This window comes from Protobothrops mucrosquamatus, unplaced genomic scaffold, assembly GCF_001527695.2.
Source record: "Protobothrops mucrosquamatus isolate PMUCROS unplaced genomic scaffold, P.Mucros_1.0 scaffold1043, whole genome shotgun sequence".
Taxonomy (NCBI): Eukaryota; Metazoa; Chordata; class Lepidosauria; order Squamata; family Viperidae; genus Protobothrops; species Protobothrops mucrosquamatus.
Window position 1 is genome coordinate 258,652 of NW_015387275.1, and position 14,684 is coordinate 273,335.

At 37.0% G+C, this 14,684-nt stretch overlaps 1 protein-coding gene across 1 annotated transcript in view; it reads right to left on the bottom strand.

Moving 5' to 3' along the window:
• LOC107291063 (CUB and sushi domain-containing protein 2-like) overlaps window positions 1-14,684 on the bottom strand; it is a 239,071-nt gene extending 224,387 nt beyond the window's left edge. Inside the window, exon 1 of the mRNA XM_015820017.1 lies at window positions 14,612-14,684. Coding sequence (XP_015675503.1) covers window positions 14,612-14,684 — 73 coding nt within the window. The remainder of the gene's footprint in view (window positions 1-14,611) is intronic.

Genomic DNA, 14,684 nt, shown 5'->3' on the forward strand with positions numbered 1-14,684 from the left:
CTGCCCGTTTGTTGATAGCTCAAAACTGGAAGAGTAAAATTTTACCTACAATGGAGGACTGGAGATTGAAGGTTTCGCATCTTGCTGAAATGGCAAAGATTTCGGCTTATTTGAAGGATCATTCAAATGAACAATTTTTATCAATATGGAGAAGATGGATTGTTTATATTCAAAATAAGCATAGAATGGTGGAATATAATTTAGGTTTTTAGAAAAAAAAATTTTTATATATATATATATATATATATCACCTATTTATGTAGAATAACACTTTGTGGAGTTAGGGATATTAATATTAGTTTACTTTTAGTTGAATAGTATCCTGGGATCAGGTTTGGGAAGTCCGGGTGGGGGGTGGGGGGTAGGGGTTTTTTTCAATTGTGATGTATCTGTGATGTGTTTTTTTTTATGTTGAAAACAATAAAAAATTTATATTTGAAAAAAAAATATTTCAATTGTTTTCTAACGATATTCTTAGCTTTGAAGTGAAACCTAACAAGAATAGAAAAATGAATTAAATCTTAACATTCCAGAATTAATTATTTTATGAGAATTAAGTCTCTTTGGGTCTTCCAGATGTTGCCCTCTCAAACCAATTAAAGCAGATATTTATACTCTTTGTGGATCATGCATCCGAGATGTCTCCACCTAGTTATAAATTGTTCTAGAGACAATTTAACTATCAAGTGAGAGGCATCTGTGAATCCCTCTTTGTAACCAAGTTTCAATACACTTAAAAAGATTAAAACTCAATCCTATTGTTATAGGCAGCCCAAGAATTCCAAGAGCGTTGGCCTTCATGAGTAGGAAGTGCCATAACATTCTGGAGTAATTGTACTTTTTGGAAGTACAGTTATAAACCATAGTCCAAGATCTTCAACCAGTTCTTGGCCAAATCTATTCCTAGAGTTGGGGAGAAAAGAACAATATTCAGCAGATACAGGTAATCTTTTCAGCTTGGGCTTCTTAGGAATCTTTGAGAACATTTGTTGGTTACAAATAACATGTATGGGATTCTTAATAGGCATGGTCTGTAAAAAAACAAAAAACAAAACCTTATCTTAAGAATTGTTCTCTGCTGTTTTCAGAAAACTTAGCAACAACATTCATAAAAAGAGGGCTTCCTAAAGAGCAGCTCACATTGTGCAAGAACAGAGAAGATTAGAAGGAAATGCATCTAAGCAACTTTTTTTCCTTCTTACTATCATATCAATTCACAGAAGGATGGCTATTGTAAACAGCAGCAGTCAGAAGCTATGTACTCAAAGGTTGTTCTTTCATCCTAATAGAATGGGCATGTGTACCTCTAATGTCACGATAAATCCCCCAATTGGGATTAAGGTCCCTGGGGGTACCTTTCTTAATGTGTGCCAGGCCTTCTGCTCCACCAGACTTTTTAAAACATAAGTTTAAATGAAATTAAATGGGAAACTGACAGACTGCAAAAGAAAGAACATGTCTCTAGCATAAACTTTTATGTCTAAAAATACCTTCGAGGCCCATGTTGGCCATCTGGTTGGGAATTCAAGGACTGTTGTTGCCAGCCAATTTCAGGCTGCTCAGTGAATAATCTTTAAAAAAGCAAAACAAAACAACACCCCCCCCACAGAAAACAAAACTTCAGACAGACAAATGCAACAGGTATGACTGCCCACCTGAATTCATGGCTAGTATGCTATATTCAATGTGGTATGCCAGAAAATGTGTAACCATGGCCCTCAAAATCATTAGACTTGAAAGTTTCACAAATATAAAAATTGGAGAAAAAGAAAGGGATACATTTGGAATGCAAGAGTGATTTCATATGGATGTTCCATTTAATTCAAAGCAACGGGAAAAGAAACTGTAAGCTCTAAAATATCCACTGGATTTAAAATCGGCATTTCTACCTTTTGAGAAATAATCAATTCTCAAGTATGCTTGTACAATTGAGAAGCTTGTATGAGACTAAACAACATCAAAACAAAGTAATTATTTATAAAGGGATAATAAACAGAAGATCCCAGAGATCCATTATTCTACACATTATTTGGAGGGCGGATCTGAATATAAATTGTGCCTTGGCAATATGTCTAACTAAACTGGGATCATTTTTCCTGTGGAGTCTTCTTCACAACTTGAATTTATTTTATAGGTAGAAACTTAAACTTTCACACACACACACACACACACACACTAATTTTTTTAGCTATAACATATCCAAGCTTACTACATTTTCACAATAAAAACTATTCAGGTCTTTAAAATGAAATCATTGCTTCTGTCTAGATTATGTTCTGTCTTCTCAGTTTAAAAATGCTATTAGTTGAAATATAGCAAGACAACCATTGTTTATTTTGAGATACTGTTATGCATGTGATTCAAAGATGCAATTAAGGTAGTAATTCGGATGCAGTTTTTCAAATGCTGTTTCTTGCTGTATCAAAGGACATTTTACTTAGGCTAAACGTTTTCTTTTCTTTTCTTTTTTTTAAAGTAACATTAAAAAGAAACTAATAAGGTTTCTATTACCAGAAGCTACCGGATCGGAAGTACAAAAACAATAGAGTTAACAAAACTATCTCTGAATATGTTACATTTGGAAAATTGTCCTTATAGAGAAATTAAATGGTAAATTAAACTCAATAAAAGGACAAAGTAGATCAATTTCTTTTAATGAAAGTTTTTTGTTTGTTTTTTATCTTGTTTTCCTGTTGGATTCTGTAACAGGACAGAGTCAGCTTGATTTTTGTAAGATGTATGTTGAACAAACAATATTTTTTAAGGATTTTCTGGCTTACATTTATCTTTGGATTTTATGTCATGTCATATTGTTTTTGAAGCAAGAAAGATGGATGTCATAGCTTTGATTAAAGTGCTTTCAAAATTTTCTTGTTGTTCTTTGTACATCTCATTTGAAAACAAAGCAATAACTATGGCCATTTTCACACAAGTCTTCTTTTAGTAAACCCAGAATAGTTTATATGAGCTTTTCACTAATCTCATTTTTGAGTTTTTTATCACACTTTTAAAAAGAAAAAATATGTAAAATATTAATATTAAAAATTAATATCCTACACATTGCATATGAAATAATTATACCAACAAAGACAAAATGAAAGAATAGAACATTAAACAAATAGACAGAAAAAGCCAACACTAAATTAATATAAATCACCTAAATATATGTGTTCCTTTAATAAAGTAATAATGTATCTAATTGTGTATAAAAATTCCCTATATCTGTAAAATGTCATGAAATCTATGTCAAAAGAAAACTTATTGTGTTATTTTTGATTAATAGAAAAAATAAACTTTTAAAAATGAATGTATTACAGATTTCTTGAATCCAGTTTTGATACCTGGAGTAGTATTAGTTTTCCAACCTAAATATAATTATATTGTCTACTGCCGTATCCTTTATAATCAATATTCTTCAAAAACAGTCAGGTTCCACAATTTTAGAATATAATTGTTATTGAAATAACATTGAAATAGCCTGAAAATGTTTAGTTAGGCATGTGTCTACATACATGACATGACAAATAAGAATTAATTTACCCCCAGATTGTTTACCTAACCATCAAAAGAAATCTTCTTTCTTTTTAATATGTTCTTGGAAGTGTCTAATAGGTTTAGAATACCTTGATACTATTCGTTGACTTGTCCAACCTTAATTTATGTTAGTATCTTATACGGCACATACAGAACTCAACTACAATATGAACATTAAAATCTTGGGCACATAGGCAACAGTTTTGAACAGAAAGTTCCATTAAGGTGCAGTTTGGTCAATTACAGATTGCTGAATAAACTGGCTGGGTTTAAATAGCTTGCTAAGAACTACATACTGTCTTGGGATATGGGACTGTCCACCCCAGCCTGAAACTGAAAACATTCAATTTGAATTAGTGCAAGATACACCTCACATTAAAAGGGCATCTCCTTACAAATGGCTCTGCAATGTTCTCATCAGTGATCCAAGTTATCAGTGAAGATGTGTTGCATGCACCTGTTCTGATGAATTGCCTTCTGACTGAACCCCTCAAACAACTAGAAAAGAGCCACGCAAAGCTCGGCAGAATTGCTCAGTTGGCAGATGGAATAACCAAGGGACCAGGTGGCCCTTGACTACTGCACCTGCATGCATGTATCTCTAAAGCATTAGGAATAGTAAAAGAAACCAAGAGCAGAGAGATTTTGACAGTTACAATTAGAAGTGTTAATACAAAAATGAAAGCACATATTGTATTATTGTACAAGATTAATAATAAAGCCATTTACATCATTATTAGGTGAATATGACCTTTTGCATCCGGATGAGTGAGAAAAAAAATGATGTGGAGGGAAACCAAATAAATATCCCTGTTATTAGTATACAAATTAAAAAAGCAAGTTTCATTTGGCAATTCAAATATTAACATATACATCGTGACAACGTATTTTATGGTATCGAGTATTTTAATTTCTCTCAAGAGTCTCAGTTATGAAACTGAAGAAAGAGCAGGGATGGGGTGGGCAAAGTTTCTAAGACCTTCAATTCATCACAGGGCTGGACTATTGAACATTCCATTTTCTCATGTAAGTTTTTAATCTGTTCTTTCTTTACAAAAGCAGAAACAGATTTTTAGAATAGTCTCTCCAGGCACCTTCCACACGGAGTTTCAGGGAATCACAAACACCCCATAGTAGCCCTATCAAGTAAACCAGACTAAGAAACAGACACTTGACAGACCTTTAGTTACTTCTATAAGAAAAGCTATAGTAAGAGTCTCTTGAAAGTCTGAATGAGCTACCTTTTGTCCCTCTTTTATCTCAATGAGAAGGGGGGGGGCACCATCTGAGTCATTTCATAAACTACTTTCTTGACCTGGACTCAAATTTCATTTATCTGACTGTTGCCTTGGTAGCAGATCTTCCCTCTGTCCCTTAAGCCCATCCTCTTTATTCACCTGGCTGAAATGCTTTTCTTTTTTTTTAGGTTTCAATTTAAGGTATTGTTAAAATTGTTCCTACTGATGATCTCTTAATTTAGTCATAGTGTGATAAAAAAAGTCTAGCTTTTGGTAGCCAGCACCCTCCCTTCAACTAACCTTTCTGTTCTCCATTAGCATATAGGAAGTAAGCAAACTCTCCTTAAATTGAATACATCTAAAACCTCCATTATAATTCCTTGACTTTATTCTCATTGCATTCTTTACAAAGGGCAAACTTATTCATTGTATCTCAAGGTCTAGTGAGCAATTCAAATGAGAAATTAACAAGATAAACAGTCACATTGTTTTGAAACACAGTTGGAAATATCATGAACCTTTTGATTTGCTCTGAACCTGCCCTGTATGAAAAACTGAAACTCAACAGATGTATAATATTAATTTCATGGCAAAATGTTCTTGTAATATTGCAGCACAATCACAGTAGCCACTATCCCAGATTTTTAAAACTCTGGGAAGATATGGAAAAAAAACCCTTTCAATGACAGTTTTTTATGACACCTAACTGAAACTTTTGGAAAGCTCTTGTCTATGTATATGTCTCTATAGCAAACCTGAAAAAAAAACAAGAAAGATCTAAAGTTTTTTATTTATATTTGCACATACACACACATGCACACATACACATTCATGCTTCTGTCTTATTTTTTCTACCTGTTCTTTTTGAAATTTTTTACACTTTGCTATTTTTTTTATTTGAATGAACTTATTATCTTTGTAAAATCTATTAATAAAAATATTCTTTAAAAAAGAAATCCGTTCTGATGTTTGGACACTGTTTATTTGGGTTTTTTTTAGCTCTTCATACTTGCAACATAATGTAAAATCATGCAATGGCATTGGCTGGCTGGCGGGCTGGCTGGTTGGCTGGCATCCAAAGGCATGGAATGGTTGCTATGCCCTGATTAGTGCAATATGCCAACACAGGGAGAGGCAACCAGATACCCACTGCTAGAAGCAGTTTGCTAGATGGTTCATTAAGGCAATTCTTGTAGTTTGACAGTTCAGCCAGAAGGAAATTTTCTATTCTTTTTTTCCTTTTTTCGTCAGTAAGAATTTTATCAAGATAAATTGTGGCAAAGTACTGACATCCATAAGGGGAACCTAGTTAAGACTTTAATTTCTCTGCTGTCTCTCTTTGCCTATCTCTCCTCTTAACCTTAATAGTCACAAAAAACCTAAAACATTCTTTCCAATCCCAGGTACCATCTAGAACAGTGTTTCTCAACCTTGACAATTTTAAGGCATGTGGACTTCAACTCCCAGAATTCCACAGCCAGCAATGCTGACTGTGGAATTCTGGGAGTTGAAGTCCACATGCCTTAAAATTGTCAAGGTTGAGAAACACTGATCTAGAAAATGAGCCCAGCCACTTGCCATACAGAAATGTAGAACATATGATACTGCCTTATACCACGTCCGACAACCTTTTTGTATTATCTCATTTCGGTATTAGAAGGCTGTGACTTATGCACAACTCCTGGCAATCCCCGAGAGTAATACGGCCAATGGTGAGGGATACTAAGAATTCCACTCTCATCCAGCTCTTCAGGAGCTTCTTTTTCCCAGTTGTTAATTACAAACATTTTGCTTTAATCCCTTTTAAGTGTTTTGGCAGAAAAACAACAACCACCAGACGATTAATGTAATGTGATTTGTTTTTAAACGGATTATATCAGAAAGTCAACGTGGATCTAGAAAGCAGATATTCTGTGCTTTTTATTTGATCTTTATCTTTTCTTAAAAGAAAGCAAATCTCATTGTCTATGGAGGTTCTCAGTCATCCAGGTCAGTGTTGTCCCAAAGGTGCTTTTCCCAAAGCACTTTTGGGAAAAGCACAATCTCAATTTCACCAAGTATTTAGGGCTGGTGAAATATGTTGTGTCATATATGGAATGCAGATAGTTATGGACTATCTCTTACCAAGATAAACCCTCATTCTCATACAACTTATTTACTTGGTCTACTTTCCTTTGTACTTGAAGAAAAGTGGGTCTGGGATTCTTGGAGTGGAGGGATCCTGATCAAGGACCTTACGTTGTCTCCTGACCCACCAAACCTTTACCAATTACTTTGATTGTTCATAATGTCCCTGTGTAGCATCCCCGAGGGCACTGTGAAAAATTAAAACTGTAGCCTTTTGTCACCATAAAAGAATATAGCTGGGGGAAGCAGCAGTGTACTCTATGAAGGCACTGCAAACATGCCAAACTTTTGATAAAACCAAGGTGCTTTGAGATCTGATACCCTGGTCAGCAACTTCTTTTAGAAAAAACAGTTTTGGGAATCAAGTAAATATCAAACACCAGCCAACAAATTAAAACTCCAACTTCAGCTATCCTAACGGCCTAACAGAATAACAAAATTACAGAATAACAGAGTTGGAAGGGATCTTGGAGGTCTTGTAGTCCAACCCTTTGCTCAGGCAGGAATCCCTATAACATTTGAGTCAAATGGTTGTCCATTCTCTTCTTAAAAACCTTCAGTGTTGGAGCATCCACAACTTCTGGAGGCAAGTTGTTCCACTAATTAATTGTTCTAACTGTCAAGAGGTTTCTCCTTATTTCTAGGTTGCTTCTCTCCATGATAAGTTTCCATTCATTGCTTCTTCTTCTGCCTTCAGGTGCTTTGGAAAATAGTTGACTCCCTCTTCTTTGTGGCAGCCCCTGAGATATTGGAACACTGCTATCATGTCCCCCCTCATCCTTCTCTTCAACAAACTAGACATACCCAATTCTTCATATGTTTTAGCCTCCAATACAATAATCATCTTTGTTGATCTTCTCTGCACTCTTTCTAGAGTCCCAACATCTTTTTTATAATGTGGTGACCAAAACTGGATGCAGTATTCCAAATATGGTCTTACCATGGCATTATAAAGTGATACTAACACTAAATCCAGTCCCCACTAGCACTGTTTTCTCTTGCTCACTTCTGGTATAACATCCTATCAGTAGAATTGGATTGCTCAAGGTGCTTTTAATTGCTAACTTCTATCTTCAAAGAAACAGCCTATGACAGGGTTTGTTCTTCATACAAATCCCATGATTTGTTGTTGTCAGCCACCCAAAATTGTGTTTTAAGATTGGTGGCCATAAAATTCTTTTAAATAAATAAATTTGTTTAAATGTGGCTGACTTACCACCATTCATTTAATGACTGTTTGTAGTTATGACAGCATTGAAAAAAATGACTTACGACAGGTCCTCACACATACAACCATCACAGCGTCCCCACAATCATATGATCAAAATTCAGGTGCTTGGCAACCAGCAAGTATTTATAAGAGTTGCAACATCCACGGGGTCATATGATCACCATTTACGGCCTTTGCGGTTTGCACACAGCTATTGTGTTGCTTAATCTGCTTATTGTTTAATTAAATAAGTATTTAATTAAAGTATGCATAGCTAGAGCATAGCTAGCTCAGATAATTTGAATCAATGGAAAACAATCTCATATCATTTATCTCTTTCCCAAATCTGTTCACACTATCCTTCAGTTGGCAAGCTTACCCAGCCAACAAAGCTGGCTCATAAAATATATGCATCCATTCATGCATTTATTTCTCCTAATATTCTGTTTTCTATATAGAATATTACATAAAAGTGAATATTAAGAGAAATGTGTTCACGCACACACTTATAAAAATAACTAAGGTATGTTTTTCTGCACATAATTTTTCTTCCTCTAATGCAGCGGTTCTCAACCTATGGGTCGCAACCCCATTTGGGGTCGATCGACCATTTCACGGGGGTCGCCAAGCAAGGCTGTCCGCCATTTTTTTCCCCTTTTCCGGCGGGTGCCTTACCTCCCTTGGGCTGGGCCAGCTGGTGGTCAGCCTGCTCCGTCTCTGTCGCTTGCCAGCTACGCCTCGGCCGGTGCAGGGGGCGGAACCACGCATGTGCAGCGCTCCCGGGAAGGGAAAGTCCTCAACTTACGACTGGTTGGGTAGTCCTCAACTTACGACCGGTTTAGTCCTCGACTTACGACCGGTTTAGTCCTCGACTTACGACCGGTTGGGGGTCGCGGCATTAAAAAGGTTGAGAACCACTGCTCTAATGAATTTGGTATGTTAGCATGGATGTATGTCTTTTTATAGTTTAAAAATAAACATATGCACTGTAAAAGAATACAAGAACTGAAACATGGATAACCTAGTACAGGGGTAGGCAACCTTGGCTCTTTTATGACTTGTGGACTTCAACTCCCAGAATTCCTGAGCCAGCATGGCTCAGCTTGGAAACCTCTCCCTTTCCCCTCAGCATGGTTAGCTCAGGAATTCTGGGAGTTGAAGTCCACCAGTCATAAAAGAGCCAAGGTTGCCTACCCCTGGACTAGGCCTAGGCCGCTTTCTGACTCGTGGACTTCAACTCCCAGAATTCCTGAGCCAGCATGGCTCAACTTGGAAACCTCTCCCTTTCCCCTCAGCATGGCTGGCTCAGGAATTCTGGGAGTTGAAGTCCACAAGTCATAAAAGAGCCAAGGTTGCCTAACCCTGACCTAGTACAAACACTGGGGAGCATTGGATAAATCTTGGAGGCTCTGTTCTTACCCTCAATTACAGTGGTGATGGATACACCTTTGGAAAATCTGAAAGACCAGGTTGGGGATTATTAGAATCCAGGACACTGTGAGTACTAGTCCATCCTTAGGCATGATAGCCTGTTGGGTGACTTTGGGTCAATCACCAGGAGACTATGAGTTCTAGTCTCACCTTAGGCACCTCACCTCTCTCTGTCTCTCTCTCTCTCTGCAGTTCAGACCAAGGAATCAACTCCACATGAAGTTACTTCTATTACAATAAAAGAATCTTGCAAGTCACCCCAGATGTGCTGGTTTTCACACACACATACCCCAATTATTCTTAAACAGCATGGCCAATGATAATAATTAAGTCCAATTCATCTGAAAGGTACCAAACTGGCAAAAAGCTCATTAAGAGGACTTATACAATTAAAAGAAAAAGTACCTGCAAGAAGTCTTCTTTTCTACTGCTTGTCTCCGTTTTTTTATTTTTTCCACAATGTAAATAATTAGCTTCAATCTAACTGAAAACATTCAGTTAATCAGATCTCTTTCTACCTTATTACAGAGTAGAATCAGCATGTTGTCTGTGGGATTTGAAAGAAGCACATCCAGAGTCTCTTCACATTCCAACAATCAGTTTATATAAAAAAAACTGGATAATAAAGGATTATATCCACCTTGCATGCGCGCGCGCACGCGCACACACACACACACACACACACATGTGGAGCCAAAACCATGGGGAAATTTAGCATTTTTTTCTTCCCCTTACAACCTAATTTGAAATTTGTTTACTTGAGAGTTGACTTTGAATATTTTGTTTGAATATTTTTGTTACACAAGCATAAGTTTTCATAAACTTTTTGGCTTGAAGAATAGACCATCTGAAAGTAGCACGTGGAGAATTACACTCCAAAAGTGAGTATGCTCCAAAGCTTAAGCAGGAAACTCAGACATTTTGACAAAGAATGTGAAAAAGCAGAGAAAGAAGCTTTATTCCTATTATGTTTTAAAAAAAAGGGATGCTAACAATTTGAAACACTTCTGGGCTGCCTCAGCCCATATAAATTTTGCACCTCGAGTAGAACTGAGAAATGCAAGTGCCATTAAGACAGAACTAGAAAAGTGGCTGTCATCCTATGAGTGAAATATAGGAGGTATGAAGATATGGACTAACAAGAAGACACTTCTTCGCTTCCCAGTTCCCTAATTATGCAACATCAGTCACATAATGGCTATAAACTAAGATGGAGATAAGGCACAAACATCTCTATCCTAATACCCCGAAACACCTTTGATTGTTCTTTAAATTTACGCATACCAAAATGGGTTTTTTAAGCACAGAACTGAGGTTGAGCATATGAGGGACTCCAACCTATCCCACTGCCTGTTCTTAGCTATGTCCAGAGCTAAATAGAGTTGCTGTATTGCACATAAGGCTCTGTAAGTTTTCTGGTTCTGGACATGCTACAATGTGATGACTGGCTATAAAGGGGTTTCTCAAAATAAATATTCCAACCGTGCAGGAAATCCTGTGCTAGCAATCCTACAAGAGAAGGGTTTTAACTGTCCTTTCATTACCAGAAACTAGAGAAAAAAATGTAGGTCAGATCCAATCCCAAACCATAAACCCAAATCCTCCTTTAAGTGGCTCATTTCAGTTCAGATGAAGAAAAAAAAAACCCATAGGAAACTTCTTCCTGTGGCTATTCCTTTCCAGCTTATTCAAGTCTGCATAGAAACTCAGTACCCAATAGCAAAGATGAGATGCTATTCAGCAAAGATTATTAACAATTTAAACTTCATTTAGAAAGGGAGCGACAGTAGCTGATTGTGCTTTATAACATCCTATTAAATCATAGCATCATTGTTGATTTTGGTTTAACATGCAGTATGAAACCAGCCCCCTGTAGTTTCTAGATGGTTTATGTTTTAATGCAATAAGGAAACCACCCAACAATAACATGTTCAACAAATCAGGGTTAAAAATAAATGAGGACTGGACCCATTCTTGGTCATATCTCACACATTTTACCTTACGCACCAAGTCAAATGAAGCTGTTAGGCTGACTGAGTGGCCCTATTCACAAGGGTCAAAAAAATCATGTGTCTCAGGCAGCTTATTTTGATTCATTTTGACTCCAGAGTTGCTCACTGTTCTATCACACTACCTCACAGGGCTATTGTTAGAAAGTAAGAACAGAACTCAATGAAAGCAATAGGTTTGCTTTGGATTCCAATCCATTTACGGCAGCTGTGTAACGAATAATATCTTTAGAGACAACTTATGATTTGAAAGGAAAAGCTGCAGCAAGGAAAATTGACAGCAGATTTTTCACAGGGTCAGAGATGGAGCTAGATTATCTGTCCAATGAAAAGCACCGCCCTTCATGGCTTTATTTTAAAAAAATACATTGTATTTTACAATATTAAAGAATCTAATGAAACAGAAATAGCCTTTTTCTTTGACAAGAGAAATACTCCTTATGCAATAAGAAACTTTATCATTATTGCTAACTCATAATAAACAGTCTACATATCTGATGAGACAATTTTCTCTAGAAAATGCAATGTTTTTTTTTAAAAATGGCAATATTCTACCTTTCTATCCCACTTTCAATGAACAGTTGGAATTACTGACAAATGTTACCAATTAGATGAAAAAGATTAATTTGATACTAGCAAGGTGACTGAGTTTAGATATATACTTAGATACAACCATTTAATACATATAACCACTATTTCCAGTAGCGTTATTCACACACCTGTAGTGCCACACTTTGGACAGTCATGGTCATTACTCTCTAATAATGGGGGAGGGTCTCCAGAGAAAAGAAGCAGGTGAAGCAGGCATCCCATAATCAATAGGAGTGAGATTTCAGTTTTGCTCCAATATAGCAAACAAAGCTCTTTGTTTAAAAAGCCAAAGGCTTTTTAAAAAATCAAAAAGTGCACTAGAATAACAGAAATAGGGTTATCAAATCAGCAGTTAGTGAAGTATGAAATAATAACTGCATTCTTTTTAACAGAAGGGACAAATTTGCTTGGAAAACTTAAGAAACTTAGAATATCTTATCTATCCTTAAAAATAGGGGAAAATTTTTTTTTAAAAAAATGAAACCCCAGGTAACCAGTTTCTAGCAAAATGAGACTTTTAGAGGAGAATGAAGATCTAGACAGTGACAGCTCACCAGCCCAAATGAAGGCCATCAAGATGTGACTGATCTATAGGAACAGATCAGTCTCCTCTAATCTGCTATTCTCCATCTGATGCTAGACTATAAATCTGATCACCCCCAAGGACGCAGAGATATACAGTTGGAAAGGATGAGTGGTTTGGTGTTGGAGAATGATAAATAGGTAATCAAAGTAGTAAAATGCAACAATCCAAATGTCTATGGAGATTCTCAGTCATCCAGGTCATGGTTGTCCCAAAGATGCTTTTTAAAGAGGCAACTGGACTTTCTTGTTTTTCTTTGAAGATGTTTCGCTTCTCATCCAAGAAGCTTCTTCAGCTCTCTCCCCACCATCCAGTCAGAGCTGAATAAGCTTCTTGGAGAAGTGAAATGTTTTCAAAGAAAAACAAAGTCCAGTTGCCTCTTGAAAAAGCATCTTTGGGGCAACAATCCAAATATTTTGCAAAAAATAATAATAATATTAGTTTCAGGAGCATCTGGCAAAAACAGAAGATAATAAAGTGTCCAAAGAAATTAAAACCGGATTCTCCACAAATGGAGAAACTATGAGAGGCAAAAGAGGATGAGAAGGCAAATTGAAGTATTCCAAGTAACTGCATCTAACTAGCATCCCACTTGTAGGATACAGAGGTTTGACTGCTTCCTCTCTCAATAAGCCCAGACATCTCAAAAAGGAAGAAAATAGACACAGCTGGTCAAAAACAAGATTCTGTCCTTAATTGAGTTCACTCGCTCTCCTGTTTACCTTCCAATGTCATCTTTAGGAGAGTTTCCCAAAGATAACCCCAAACAAACAGCTCATTGTCAACCCAAGTCTTCTGGGAGAAACTCTCCCAGGATGAAAGACCTCGGTTGTTTTTCAGTCCAATCACAAAGTTGACCTAATGATGTGTAAAAATACATCCACACATGGCATCCAACCTTCCCTTACACTGAAGTAAAAACGCACTGCATCTGGCAGAGCTTCAGTTCCTTCACATTTTTATGTTCAGGATTGTGGCCAGGTCACTTTAGAAAGGGGCAGAAAAGAAGTCAAAGACCTGGGAAGAAATATTTCTCCAATGCATCCATCTGTGAAGAAATTCTAATTAGTCCAACCTCTTGCAGGCATAAAATCACCCTTTAAGAGAAACCAACTGTCCCTTCTTTCTTTGCTCAATAACACTTGTCAAGAAATCAAACTTCAGCCTTTGCCAGCTTCTGCAGCAAGGAAGGTAGGGGGAAACCCCTACTTCCTTTTTAATCTATTCTGGAGGTGGGAAATTATTAGAAAAATCAAGGCCTTAATTCTATTCTGAGTAAAAATGGGGAGGGGGGGCTGGTTTGTTTGTGTGAAGATGTCCTGGATGCTTTGAATCACTTTCACAGCCCTACCAAAAAATTAAGAGTTTTCTCAAGTATAATCTTTTGTTAGATAACAAAAATCTAAAGACATCCGGAGGAGGGTTTATCTTCTTCATATAATGTTTTTTTTCCCAGTTTTGCAAATTGCCAGCCCAAAGAAGAAAAAAAAAATCAATTCTACAGACGGTATTCTGGAGGGGCTTGCATCCATTCTTCACCCACCGTCACACTCCTCCAGGGAAAGGAATTACCCTTTGAAAATTGTGGCTCAGATGCCCTATCCTTACAAACTTTTAACAGTCTGGATGAGAAGCAAAATGTACTAAAAAACGGCCAAGGAAGCTCACAGCAGCTTCCCTGAAACAAAAAGACCCCTGGATTCTCAATTCTACCGCTCTCCTCCTTGGGGGAAAAAAAATGCAGAGAAAGAGTCGAAAAGAAACCGATGGGTCATCCATTGGTCGTGGGGAAGGAGAGATGTGGTCAGCCCCGGGCGCATACATTGACGGCTTTACCCCACAAGCTTCCCCCCCCAAAACTTAACCGTCTTCCTCGAACCCCACTTACCGGTGGCCGTTGTTGCCAAAACCCCCACCGAGAGCAGTAAAATCCGGCTCCAATAGCTCACTTCCACCGTCAT